Here is a 13,887-nt window from a genome sequence, read left to right as displayed (position 1 = left end):
TCTCTCTCTCTCTCTCTCTCTCTCTCTGTCTCTCTCTCTCTCTCTGTCTCTCTCTCTCTCTCTGACTTTCACAATCCCCTGAGATTAGGATGAACAGCACTTGGATTATAAATACACATTTCATTCAGATTTCATGCTCCGAGGATTTTTTGCTCATTAGAAGCATGAGTTGTGAATCTCAGAGGATCCAGTTGAATCTTTTTTCCGTTCTTTCTCTCGGGGAGTTCAAAGGCCCCAACTGTGACTCGAAGGGCCGTTCGGTAAGAGCGACAGCATATGTGTTCACAGAAAAACCTTTCACTCTCACCGAAGTCCGGTTTTGTAAATGTTGTGTAAATCTGCATCGTAAAACACAAAATGATTTCTTCTCTACTGAACGGAAAAGAAAAATCACTTGACTAAACCAAAACACTCAACAGCAACCAGTCCAAAGGGGACATTAAACTCACCAAAACATTACATTTCGTTTGATCATCTGTTCAATAAAGAAATATAAATGTATTTCACATTTTATTTGCTGGAGTGATCTGAACAATAAATAAATCTAATTCGTTATTTCTCTTTTCTGTAAATGTGAATATAAAAATATCTCAGACAATACACGTCACTAACACACCTAGAAAAAATGAGTTTGATTGTCACATGACACGACCTTTAACAAGAACAGCCGGCATTTCTGCTGACGTGAAAGCATATTCAGGACGGTTCTGTTCTGTGGTCTCTGGTTCGGATGATCGTCTCCAAATAAAACGTATTTATTTCACTCAAAGGGTCCGAGGGTCTCGTCCAATGGACATCTCGCGACGGCTCGGGCTACAGATTCTAACAAACATTAAACACAGTAAGGAGGCAATTATGTATGCATGATTTAATCTGCAACTAATTAATATGCAAATGTATTCATATGTTAGTTACTAAATTAAAAATGCAAAGCAGCCCTTATGGTGAATCTGTGATTTCGGCACAAACAGAACATTTGAGAATAAAAGCAGAGAAACACAGAGAGAGAAACTTGCTGAAGTTGAAGATCCTCACGCTTGACGGCCTGTTGCTTCTGAATGCACCAAATCCTGTCTGTGAGGTTTGGTGTTGGTGTGTAATTGTGTCTCTCTGTACTGTGAGTGTGTTCGGATGGGATCATGTGCTGGACATCGGACCGAGGATGTTTCGTCGGAATCTCAAACTTTGGTTTTGGTTACACCTGTCTGACGTCTGTCCTGGCATGTGCAGGGCATTCTGGGATGTGGATTTTAGATGCTAAGATATTGGTGAAGAGTTGAATGGTGGATCTCTCTGTGGTTTATGTCAGCATTACATCATGAGTTTCAGAAACAAAGATGTGGGTTACGTCCACCCCCTTACGCATGCCAGCGGGCAGCAGGAGGGCCGGTGCTGGTGATGGAGGGTCTTTTGGCTCTCAGCACATGAGGGGGAATGAATTTAAAGCTCCAAACGACACACTCTCATATGTGACATTGTGAACCTCGACAGCAGCCGACTGTCCTCACTTCGCTCTCTCTCTCTCTCTCTCGCTCATATACTGTATATATATTTGTGTCTCTCTCTCCTGGTTCATTTGGAACCATATTTCTGATTTTCTTCACATATGCGATGACTTTGCTCTGACAGAGACCGAAACACAATGAGAACACATATGAAAGGAAAAAACAAATGAGATTTAACATCTTGATCTTTTCGCTTAGACTGTCATGAAAATCACAAATAGATTTTGTTCGGGCTTTTAAAAGCTTTTCTTTCCCTTTGTCTCATCACATTCTCAGAGGGCCAAATTATGACCAAACTAAACATTTTATCCCCATAGGAAATCACAAATTACAGATCTCTAACATATGAACGAGAATAAATGAAGATCAAATGTAGACTTGAAAAAAGCCAAAAGCAAAACATCTGAAATTAAGTATTCTTGTTCTGACCATGTGTCCGGTTTTATTTTGCCCAAAGTTAAAAGCAACAAAACTCAGAACTCCATTAGGTTTGCTGAGCTATAAATGAGCAACTTCTGAGCAAAAGAAAATGAAGTTGCCTGAAGAAACCAAACCTGCATACTTTCATCATACTTTAGTTTTAATTCAACTCAATTCGATTTTTACTCACATCGTGTTATTTTAAACCTGTATGATATTGCTATTTTTCTGTGTAAGCGTAGTGAAAGTCATACAGAAGGAAAACTGAAGGTTGATTTGCGGGTGAAGTATAAGCTTGTGATTTCCCAGCATTCATGAGCTGAAGCAGCTTCTGTTATGACAGGCCAATGAGCTCATGGGTTTAGCTGATGTGAACCATTTCTCTCTCTCTCTGCAGCTGCGGCCATCAGCAGTTTCAGTCCCGCTCTGCCCCAGTGCATGCTGGGACACCTGGGCCAGTGAACTAAAGGCTGACATCCCAGACGCCCAAAAATAGGACAACACCACGACTTACTGCAATACCTGTCTGCAAATACACACAAATAAATAAAACATGACCTCACACAGCTGTGTGTGTGTGTGTGTGTGTGTGTGCGGTATCTTAGATGAAAGATTATAAAAACAACTTCTTTGAAGGTAACTGATAAATACTTGTTTGAAAATTACTTAAAAATAAAACAAGTTTAAACTCTAAAACAAACAGAAGATTTGAAATTAAAAATTATAAAAACAATAAAATACATTTTACAAATGATGCTAGAAATAAAATAATGATGCGTGTTGTACTGGGATAACGCACGCACGCACGCACACACACACACACACACACACACACACACACACACACACACACACACACACACACACACACTCATCTGTTTCTGCTCAACTGCAAACCCACTGGGTAATAAAATGGATTTTAACGCTGATAAATTTCTCCAAAATTGACTGATGCTTTCAAAACTGTGTTGTGAGCCAATTATCAACCAAATCATCACCAGGAAAATCAATTATGACATTCTAAAAGCAATACGAAGTGTGTTCCCACATAAATAAACCTGCAGAAATGGACAGAGGTTTGGCAGAAACATGCGGAGCGAGAGAAAGAGTTTAGATTCTGAAGCGGCGTGGGATGTCTGGATCTGTACACACGTACGCACACACACGTGCACGCACACACACACACACGCACACACACACGCACGCACGCACGCACACACGCGCACGCACACACGCGCACGCACACACACACACACACACACACACACACGCGCGCACGCACGCACGCACGCACGCACGCACACAGGAAACTGACTTCATTTCCTCTCTGCATTGCTCAATGGAAAACACACAGTCCTATTAACTCAGTTCAGATACGCACGCACACACACACACACACACGCACACACACACACACACACACGCACGCACGCACGCACACACACACACACACACACGCACGCGAACGAATGCTGTTTATTTGCCTGTTTGTTGGACTATAATGTGTGTTACTGTGTTTTTTTCACCTATATATTAAATATTTATCACACTGTATCACATTTGTTGATGACACTGTTAAAAAAACCAGTAAGCCACTTGATGTCTTGCATTTTATAAGAAAGAAAAATCACAGATGAGATCTCTTTAATATCTCAATCAATTCTGCGTCTCCTGAGAAAAAGAGTCAGAAATGAGAGTTTGAGAAGAGATCTCAATGTGTCAAACTGAGCTCAGATTCGTCTCATCTGCAATCAAAAGTCAATCTTACTGAAGATCTCAAACATTTCTCATCACGTTTACTCAAATCCAGATGATTTCACCTCTACGATCGACGTTCATTTACACCTCCAGACTCTTCATGTGATTCTGTTCAGTAATGTAAGAGAAACATCTTCAGTTCAGAGCATCACATCTGTTTCGTTTGAGCTGATGGCACTGAACACAAGTTCTCGGATTCTTTCGACTGTCGCTGAACATGAAATGGCTGCCGATGAGGTGAAGAGAGAAACAGACTCTTTAATTTGAGTGAAATATCAACTATGTCTCAGATATTCTATAAGAGAAGCAAAACCACACAGATGAGAAATACTGTATGAATATAAAACATCACAGCTCAGATCATTTGATCTCAAGAGAATTAGATGAGTTTGGTGTCATGAGCGGAGTTTGAGACGAAGAAGATTTACTGGAGCAGACGGAGAAAAACCACAGCGCTTCAGAAACCCAAAGTCTATTTATAGAGGGCCGAGAAATCCGTATGAAAACACATGATTCATGAAAGTGAGAGATGAAGAGAGTACAGGAACACTGGATCTTGACTCTGGATGGGTCGTTGGCAGCGCTGAATGAAATGTGAGCGTTTATTACGGAAAGATTTCTGAGAAACGCCCCACCAGCAGCGCTGGGCCGCAGCCAGACGCTCACAGCTGCTTCTGTCTTTCCATCCCACTCGCTTGAAGAAAGAGAAAATAGCATGAGGTCATTTACTGCTACCAATCCTCTTCTGCTTCTTTTTCTCAGACGGGCTGTCAGGTGAGTCGGGGGAAAATCTGACACGCCAGGACAGATTTACACACGCAATTATTTACTTCATGCCATCATTTACACACGCTCATGTCTTGAATGAATGTTGTGAACATCATGAATGTTTTCTATGCGTTTCCATACACGAATCAAATTTCAGTAACCAGTCCATACAACTCCAGGGGATTTCAATGTATATTTCCTGCTGTATCCTGCTTTTATTTGATCATTTCTGAGCCCTCAATCTCTTCCTCCTCTCTTGTTCTGCACAGAAAAATGAAACGACAAGAGCGAGTGTTTAATGATGACACTGTTCCTTTAAGAATCTGAGACACTCATTCAATTTAGGAGATCAAACTGAAATGGTTAATTTTCCTGTTTAAATTCTTTATGATCGTGAAATAGACTTCATCTGTGTCGAGGGAACGTAGCTTCAGGAAAGTAAGAAATGAGATGCCATTTTGAACCAATATTTCACCAAACTGATACAGAGAATACAGCTCACACACTCATTAAGATGTAGTCCAAAGCGCCGAGGTTCTGTGGGGTCCACACACACACACACACACACACACACGCACACACACACGCACACGCACACGCACGCGTGCGCGCTCAGTCACGCAGTCGACAGCTGCTGCTTCTTTCTATCGCTGAGTTTTGGGTGGCAGCCAAAGTTCTACCTCCGTCTGTGCACTGCTCCGTCCGCTACCTGTCACTCAACCCGTTACCATAGAGACCCACCTGAACACCCCCATCCATCCTCACGGCCTCATGCATGAGATACATGACTGATGTTTGTGCTATTTTGTTTTCTTCACGGCGTTCAGTGACACCGGAGCTGACGGCAGCGTTCACATGAAATTTGTTGTGACCGTGTCTGTAGTCACATTTCAAAACGTCAAACGAAACAAATGTAAATTAAAAGGAAAAAAGCTATTTTAGGACCATTTCTACACTGGTACATACTAGAAAGAATAATAAAAATATGTACTTCAACTATATTAAATGCATCATGTTTTTGTAAATAATAATAATAACAGTAATTAGATGCTCTAATTACAGAAATGAGAAGATAATGAGAATTATACAAAACAAAAACTTTAGTAATAACAAAATATAAATAAAATATATGAATCACAATATTATTGTATTATTAGATTATCCCAAATAGTATTATGATTTTTTTCAAAATATGATTTTGCACTTTTTATCTTACGATTTTGATGTGAAATGTGACCTAAAAAATGTTTTTATTCAATACACCCTTTAATTTAATAAAGAAATAAATTGGATATGCATCTTTCTTTTATTTATTTTTTTTCAGATCTTTTTTTCTGGCTTTTTTGCCTTTTTTTGACAGTACGGTGAAGATATGAGAGGAAGTGAAGTGGGAGAGAGAAGGGGGGTGGGTTCGGAAAATTACCACGAGCCGGGATTCGAACTCGGGTCGCCCTGAAACGCAGCTGGGCCATATGTTGAAACACTGTCCACTAGACCATCGACTCTTGACTTTATTCATTTTTTCAGATTTTTTTTCTGACTTTTTTGCCTTTTTTAGACAGTACAGTGAAGATAATGCATCTTTATTTTTGCTATTAAATATAAAACATACAAAATATATTTAAATGAATAAAGAACACGTTAGACGTTAGAAAATCATAAGACATCATAATGTGATATTATAATGATAACGTCACATTTCACGTTTAGGTGTGTCATCTTATTGCCTTTCATAAAAAAAAGAATTTTAGCAAAACAGTTTGTTTTACGGTAAGATTGTATCCTGACACACCAGCTGACTGTGTGTGTGTGTGTGTGTGTGTGTGTGTGCGTGTGTGTGTGTGTGTGTGTGTGTGTGTGTGAGAGAGAGAGAGAGAGAGAGAGAGAGCGCTCTCATCCCTCTATTGTTTGTAGATGTCATTGCGGGGCATATGCTTGCGTGGCTGTAGAATCCACAAGAGCGCAGTTAAAAAACACTAAAGTATCTTTACTGCCATAAACGTGCACTGTTCAGCCTTATTAAAACATGCAGACAGACAATTCATCTTTATAAAACAACAACATCACCCAAAGCACTTCAATATTCCTCCATAATGCTCAACATTCCCTCCTCTCAGCGCACCTGCAACTCTTTGTACACGGCAGTGATAAACAAACGTACAACAGTATCTTTGAGTTCCTTCATCAAAACAAAAGAACATCAGATCTGATATTTTAAAAAGTTCCTCCGAGGTTAAACACGAGACAGACGCGCGCGTCATAGAGCTGCAGTACCGCACGCCGCCTGTAGGGGGAACACGAGCTCTGAAAATAAAGCCCCGCAGCCCGACTGAGACACCGAGTCCCAACTGAACATTCTGCTCGAGCAAACTTCATTTAATTACCGCTGTAGACTTTAAACACATGATGTGTAGACCAGCAGAAACCACATTAAACCCTCTAGACATGACAACACAATCCTTAACTAAAATACACAAGATCCTTTTGTAAATAAACATCAGATATATTTGGTCGTTGTTGCTGTTGACCTTCAAATGTCTCTCTGACATGATATATGAGAAAATAAGAAAAAGAAAATGTGCAAGAAAAAGTCACACATGCTATTTCAATGAGATTAAATCCGTGGATCAGAATGTCACCACACGATTGCAAAATAACATCAACTCCCGTGAATAATTGTTGATTTATGCACCAATAACACCTGAGTTCTTTCATATATCATAGGATGGAATCAGATCCACGGAAATGAGTTTTGAAAAAGATGATTTTGTTTTTCTGGTGATCGATGCTCTTCAGAAATAAAGGAGATGTTATGACGGACGGAGCGACGCTTTACTGGCTTTATCATATTCACTTTTACTGTAACGTGTTGAAAAAAGACAGAAAAACATCCATCAAAGCGAGAAGAGCAGAAGATTCTGTGTGTTTGACATGCAGATCCACAAACCCCAACACAAGCCGTCTGCTCGAGCATCTCTCACCACAACTTATGATGTCAAATATTCTCCACACTGACACACGCACATTTGTTAAAGGATCACGGGTCGATAAGAAAAATGTGTTCAAAGTGATCACACTGCACTGAAATTATTCTACAAAACCTTTTATTCTCTGAATTCATGAGCATCAAAGAATTCTTGAACTTATCAAATGTTTGTATTTTGATTAATTCAATGTTGATTTTAAGTACTAAATCAGTATACCGATTTATGTGAAATGTAAAATCCAGGTGAAAAGAAAAAATAAGGTAATTTAAAGCATACATTATTATAAACCTATTTGCATAATTTAACGTAAATTATCTAAAAACAATTATAGATCATTATTTATTAGTAATAAATGAATAGTTTGGTTCCAAAATGAGATAACTCCGTTTTTAAAAAAATGTTCAAAAATCTGGTTTTTTATGATGTTCTCATGTTTTTATTGCGTTAGTTAGCAGTTTTTTTGAGTTACTATGGCTTAAAACAAATCAAACCAACTGCAGTTTGATTGATATTAATTGGAATGCGCAATAAAAAACATGATTTTTACATTTAAATGGAAATAAACTCTCCAAATATTATAATGACTAAAGATTCATACAACATGAATGAAATACAGTTCTGCCAACCTGTGAAAGTCTTTCAAACACAACTGCATCTTTAGAAAACACACACGCACACAGTCCAAGAGTGTGTAATCGCATTGAGAATAACACAAAAGATGGGTAACACACGTGACACAAGGTTTGTGTAGGAAGAGCAGCAGTGTGTTGCGTTAATGAGTCACACGAGAGAGTTTTTGTGTTCCACCTGTCACCAGAACACACCGAGAATCCTGCGCTCACCTTCACAGACGCCGCACAACACAAAGTGCCCATCAGGAATCTATTACAAGATCTTTTTTCTGTCCCGCCTCTTAAAGAACTGGAGCTCAACGCTCTCGCGGTGAATCGGGCGTCCCGCGGGGCCGCGGCCGTACGTTCTTCCATGATTAGTGTGACATCAAACGTCCGGTCCGGCACACCGGCTCACACACGACACACAATACACACTCGCGCTCGACGTCTCGCTGCCTTTTCAACGGGAACGGCTTCACACCGAGCTCTGATTGAACTCCAGAAGACTTCACGAACAGCACTACAGATTTCTGGTGTGAATCTGTAGCTTTATGTGAGGGACGCTGGCTTTTTAGTTTGAGAGCGTCAACACACGGATGTCAAGAGTTAATCCAGACGGCAGGTTAATAAATGAAACGGGACTTACTGAAGAGGGTAATCCTGGAGGAACTTTCCTCACTTTTTTCGTTTGGACTTCTGAAAAACAAAGACAGACGCCGAAATGTTCAACGTGTCACAGAAAGCATTCAGATGAAAATGTCCTGTCACGCGACGAAAGGATTGTTGCCTTGAACAAATGAAGAACTAGAAATAAAAAAGACTGTGTGTGTGTGTGTGTGACAGGTGAATTGTGTCCTGAAGGTCGATGCGTTCTCAGGGTCAACACCTGAAGGCCCGAGTCGATCTATTATTGCAATTCATTAAAAAAGAATGAAAGAAAGGTTTTAGATTTAAAGGTCCTTCAAAACTCAAACATTGGGACATCAATAGAAACTAAATAATCACTACAAGCCTTTTGACAGAGAAGAACCCAATAACAAAGAAAAAATCTGCAACCACGACGCTTGTAAATGATTTAAGAAAACAAACACAAATATGATTTCAATATGCAAATCGGAAGAGAAGGAGAGGATTTCTACAGACGGACTGAAGCACACTGATGATGATGATGATGATGATGATGAACTCACCCATGGGGTCGGTGTGCAGGGCTCGTCGCCGCGGGTTTCCCGTGTAATGCTGGTAATACTGGGATCCCAGTTTGGTGGGCGACACCGTCTCAGGACTGACCATTCCCACCTCACCTCCCATGAGACCGGACTGCACAACACAACAACAAGACATAAACACTGAAAACTTCAATCGCGCCAAAACGCTTGAAATTTAGAAAAGATGCCAGACATTCCTGAAGTTAAACACAAGCAGAGACCCACGTCACAGAAAAAACAAGAATAAACACCAAAGCCTTCGGTAACCTTTCCAACGCTTTCTTTTCTGCATCAAGACGTCGAACGGAAGAAAAATGAAAAAATACAGCGACAATCATTCGTTGATGCATAAATGTGATTTCCGAAGGTTGATCTCCAGAATAAACAAACCGTCCACACAAACAAGCTGTTTCAAATAATTAAACTTATTTTAGATTTGAACACAAAAATCAAGAAGCATCATCAGTTTGACCTTCGTAGCTAAAGTCATTTCTATCTATTATTTTAAAATACGACGATGTCTAAAGTGAAGAGAACTTACCCTGAACAAACTCTTGTTGTCATTACAGTGTTCTGCTAATAAAGTTCGTATGTCAGAAACAGAATCTATTTCGAGCACACAGGCATCGGGACGGGCAGACGGGTCGTGAGCGTGTTCAGAAGTGCGATCTGGGAAAGCCACGGACGCCAAACTTCCTCCCAAACTTTTTTGGGGACACTCGGGGGGGATCGTCCCCGGCCGGGGCTCATTAGAAGACGTGATGAAGTGCAGGGAATGTTTGTGCCGGGTCGAATTCAAATGACTGCCGTCTCACAACAGACTTAGCGATGCTTGACTAGAGCCGCATTCACATGCAAAACAACCTAAATAGGCCAATTACACCGCGGCCCCCGGTCGCAGGCCTCCCCGCGGAGGAGAGCGGGGTCTGCCGCCTTTCACAGGCTAAAACAAAAGAGCCCTTGTCTTAAATAAGTCAGCCCGTCTCCCAGTTAAGGAGGTTTTTCGGGACTGGTGGGGGGGACGGGGACGCTAAGACAAAAGTGTCTCATTTTCCCCGAGACGGACGGTTTCTCCAGAGCGCGCTGTTGCCCAGCAACGACGAGCGGGAAGAAAACCTGCGCTCTCATCGTGCCCGGCATCACGCGGTGCCTCATGCCCAGTTTTGGAGCCGGCTTGGCACGGGAACCCAGCTGGCATCCAGAGGAAATATTAACAAAGATAAATGACACCCACCTGAAGATGCCCGTGAAGGATTACGGGCTCGCATTAATAACAGCAGGCGCATGCTTGCATGGGCACCAAATGATGATTGCGAGAAACAGAGAAGACATTACCGTAATTGGAAAAGTGCAGCAAACAAAAATAAGAGAGAAAAGTGAAGAAAGCAAAAGGAGGAGGAAAAAATCACAGACGAGATTTTGCCGACACACCAATAAGATTCAAATGAAACTTTTGCTGAATTCTGCCATCAATTCGTTTTCCTCTTTCATGATATTAGAGCCCAGTACTGTCTCCACTGAACTATGAAGAATGTCTCAAAATGTGACAAGATACTAAAGATGGATGCATTTCTCCTGTGAAAAAGAATCAGAAACAAACGTCATCAGAGTTTGAGAAGACGTGTCAAACTGAGCTCAGATTCGTCTCGTCTGCAATCAAAAGTCAATATTATTGAAGATCTCGATATCAACTCGAACATTTCTCATCACGTTTACGCAAATCCTGATGATTTGACCTCTACGATCTACATTCATTTCACACCTTCATACTCATCATGTGTTTTTATTCAAATCAAAATCACAGCGATGAGATGAAGTTGAGCCCAAACAGAAGCTCTTGATGCTCTTTTCTGACACTTCATTCGATACGTCAATAAAACAAAATTAAAAGAAAAACTCCTTTGAGTTTCTCAGGCTTTATAAACACAAAAAGATTCTGTGAAGAAACAAAGCAAGACACAAGCAAACTGTGAGATGGATGATGTGCGGCCGAGAGAAGGAGTGCAGGGGGAAGCAGGGAGACTAAAAAGAGCAGGAGGTGTGAAGCAGATGAATGAGGAACCCCGTGAGCACTCCATCTCCTCGGGTCGCTCCATGCTAAATGGCCCACAGTCTGAGGGGTCTGGTGGACCCACGGGGGGCCGATCCCCTCGGCCGCAGACGCCCCTGAGATTTGGCCGCTCTGGACCGCTGCAGACACGGAGCATTGCTTTAAACTCCGGCCAAACTCATGAGCAGAAAACATCACAACACTCTCCATCCTCAACACGGACAGAGAGCAAACCTTAGTCTAATGACAACAGACAGCAGAACCCACCGGGACAAACCTCAGAGAGAGAGAGAGAGAGAGAGAGAGAGAGAGAGAGCGGATGCAAGATGTCCTTCATCTTTGTTAAAGCTATAAAGAGTCCAGACAACCACCTACATCCCAGTCTGAGAGTTTCTTTGAAAATAAAGGATCTTCACAGGAACGCCACAGAAGAACACGTTTTGGTTATTCAAAGGTGACGCTTCTGTGCAGAATGATTGTGTGGACGTTTTTACAAACATTTTTGTAAAAAAAAAACTTTCAAGAGTTCTTTTAAATCATCACAGTATGAAGTTGGTTGAGAATGAAAAGGACACAGGATCAAATATTGGACAGCTTAGATCTGTTTCACATTTTCTGCTCATGACATCATTCTAAAACTTCTATTTGTACTACTAGTACATTCATCAACACCGGCTTCACATTTATCAAATACCGTAACCCATCATTTTCCATCCAGACTCAATACTTGATCAGGTCAGGATTCCATTAAACCTCTGCTTACAGATACTATGAGGACACTATATGGGGCGATTCACATTTTGCATCTAAAACCGCGCTGAAAACGTGAGCTGCGGCGCTTTCTCTAGTCAGATGACCCGCGGTGTGCGCGGCACTCTGAAAAGTTGAACTATTTCCATCTTGATGCGGCGCCCACGCGCCTAGAGAAATGTGCTCGCAACACCGCATGCGTGTAGCGACCGGGTCGCTCCCTATTTGCGCAGACCTGCCACGTGTTTACATTTAAAATAACGAACTTGAGAGTGCAAAACAACGCGAAAAGTGAATCGCCCCTTATGGGGACCAAAGCATCTTTTGACAGTGTTTTAAATGACATGCAATATCACACATATTCCTTTTATTTAACGCAGATGTTTTACCAGATTCAAGGGTTTTGAAAATGTGACAGAGCGTGACACTGTGTGTGTACTGTCAGCCAATCAGATTTGACATGATGTCATGTTCCTGCGACTCTAGGTGCTCGTGAGCACAGATGACAGTGTGCAGGTGATGTTCTGAAACTGTTCACACTCTCTCTATCTGAGACCAAACGTTTTATAAACAATTAGATTGAAAATAAAAAATAATATTATGAATTTCTGACCGCATAGTCTGACAGTTTCAAATGTTTAATATCAATAATACTCAATAATACAGCACATAATGTGCAGAATACAGTTTTCATCATCATAAAAACGCACGCACGCACGCACACACACACACTCTCTTGTGGTTGAGTAATGAGGCAGTGATGAGTGCTTCCTGCAGAGCAGAGGTCAAAGGTCAGAGAGCCGTCTCAGCACCTGCCGAGGAGTGTGCTGATGACACAGCAGTGTGTGTGTGTGTGTGTGTGATGGACTAGCACACCTTTATGCACATGGTCCAAACTGAACTCCCCAAACACGCACACGCACACACACACACACACACATGTCTGGTTTACTATCTCCGTGGGGACAGTCCATAGGCGTAATGTTTTTATACTGTACAAACTGTATATTCTATCCCCTATCCCTAACCCTATCCCTAAACCTAAAGATCATAGAACACTTTTTGCATTTTTAGATTTGTAAAAAATATCGTTCTGTACAATTTATTAGCTTTTTTGCCCATGAGGACCTCAATTTTGGTCCCCACGGTGACACGAGTCCCCATGTGTTGGTGTGTATTCAGGTTTAGGTCCCCAGCGGGATATACAAACATGGACACACACACACGCACGCACACATACGCACGCACGCGCATGTTGGGTTTCCATGTTTTATGGGGACATTCCATAGACGCAATGGTTTTTATACTGTACAAACTGTATCTCATATTCCCTACCCCTAACCCTAACAATCACACACAACTGTCTGCTCTTTTACATTTTCACAAAAGTTCATTCTGTATGATTTATAAACTTGTTTCCTCATGGGGACCAAAACATGTCCCCACAAGGACAAGGGTTTTGGATATTGCCATCTTTGTGGGGACACTTTGTCCTCATACCGTAGGGTTTACCCTTCCCACACACACACACACACACACACACACACACCTGTATGATAAAGAATCACAGGAGCTGGAGCTGTCAATCATCACAGACTCTCTTGAGTCTGTCGGCAGGAATAATCATGCAGGCACTCCAGCAGTAAATGATAATTGACTGTACCACAGTACTAGTGCGGCGAGTGTTTTTCTCTTCCTCCCTAACGATAACACGTTCAGCCCAATTATCCACCGCGCACCGTCTCCTCCTGCGGTGTGGTGAAGGGTCCGAATGCTCGGCTGCTGTCAGGGGTCTGCAGGAGAATGTCTTATTAACACTTCACATAG

General features: G+C 41.5%; 1 protein-coding gene across 15 annotated transcripts in view; it reads right to left on the bottom strand.

Moving 5' to 3' along the window:
• The window catches only part of LOC130570287 (transcription factor 4-like), a 135,885-nt gene that overhangs the window by 55,614 nt on the left and 66,384 nt on the right, over positions 1 to 13,887 (bottom strand). For 11 of the 15 annotated variants that reach the window (XM_057360517.1, XM_057360516.1, XM_057360526.1 and 8 more), the window contains 2 exons: positions 9,243 to 9,372; positions 8,699 to 8,748 (listed from right to left, as the gene is read on the bottom strand). The exons of the other annotated variants lie outside the window; for them this stretch is intronic. In XM_057360517.1, the coding sequence (XP_057216500.1) occupies positions 8,699 to 8,748; positions 9,243 to 9,372 (180 nt within the window). The remainder of the gene's footprint in view (positions 1 to 8,698; positions 8,749 to 9,242; positions 9,373 to 13,887) is intronic. 15 annotated transcript variants of the gene reach the window in all.

The sequence above is a fragment of the Triplophysa rosa genome, linkage group LG19, assembly GCF_024868665.1.
Source record: "Triplophysa rosa linkage group LG19, Trosa_1v2, whole genome shotgun sequence".
Taxonomy (NCBI): Eukaryota; Metazoa; Chordata; class Actinopteri; order Cypriniformes; family Nemacheilidae; genus Triplophysa; species Triplophysa rosa.
Note: the sequence above shows the minus strand (reverse complement) of the source record. Positions and strands in the feature narration are given on the sequence as shown.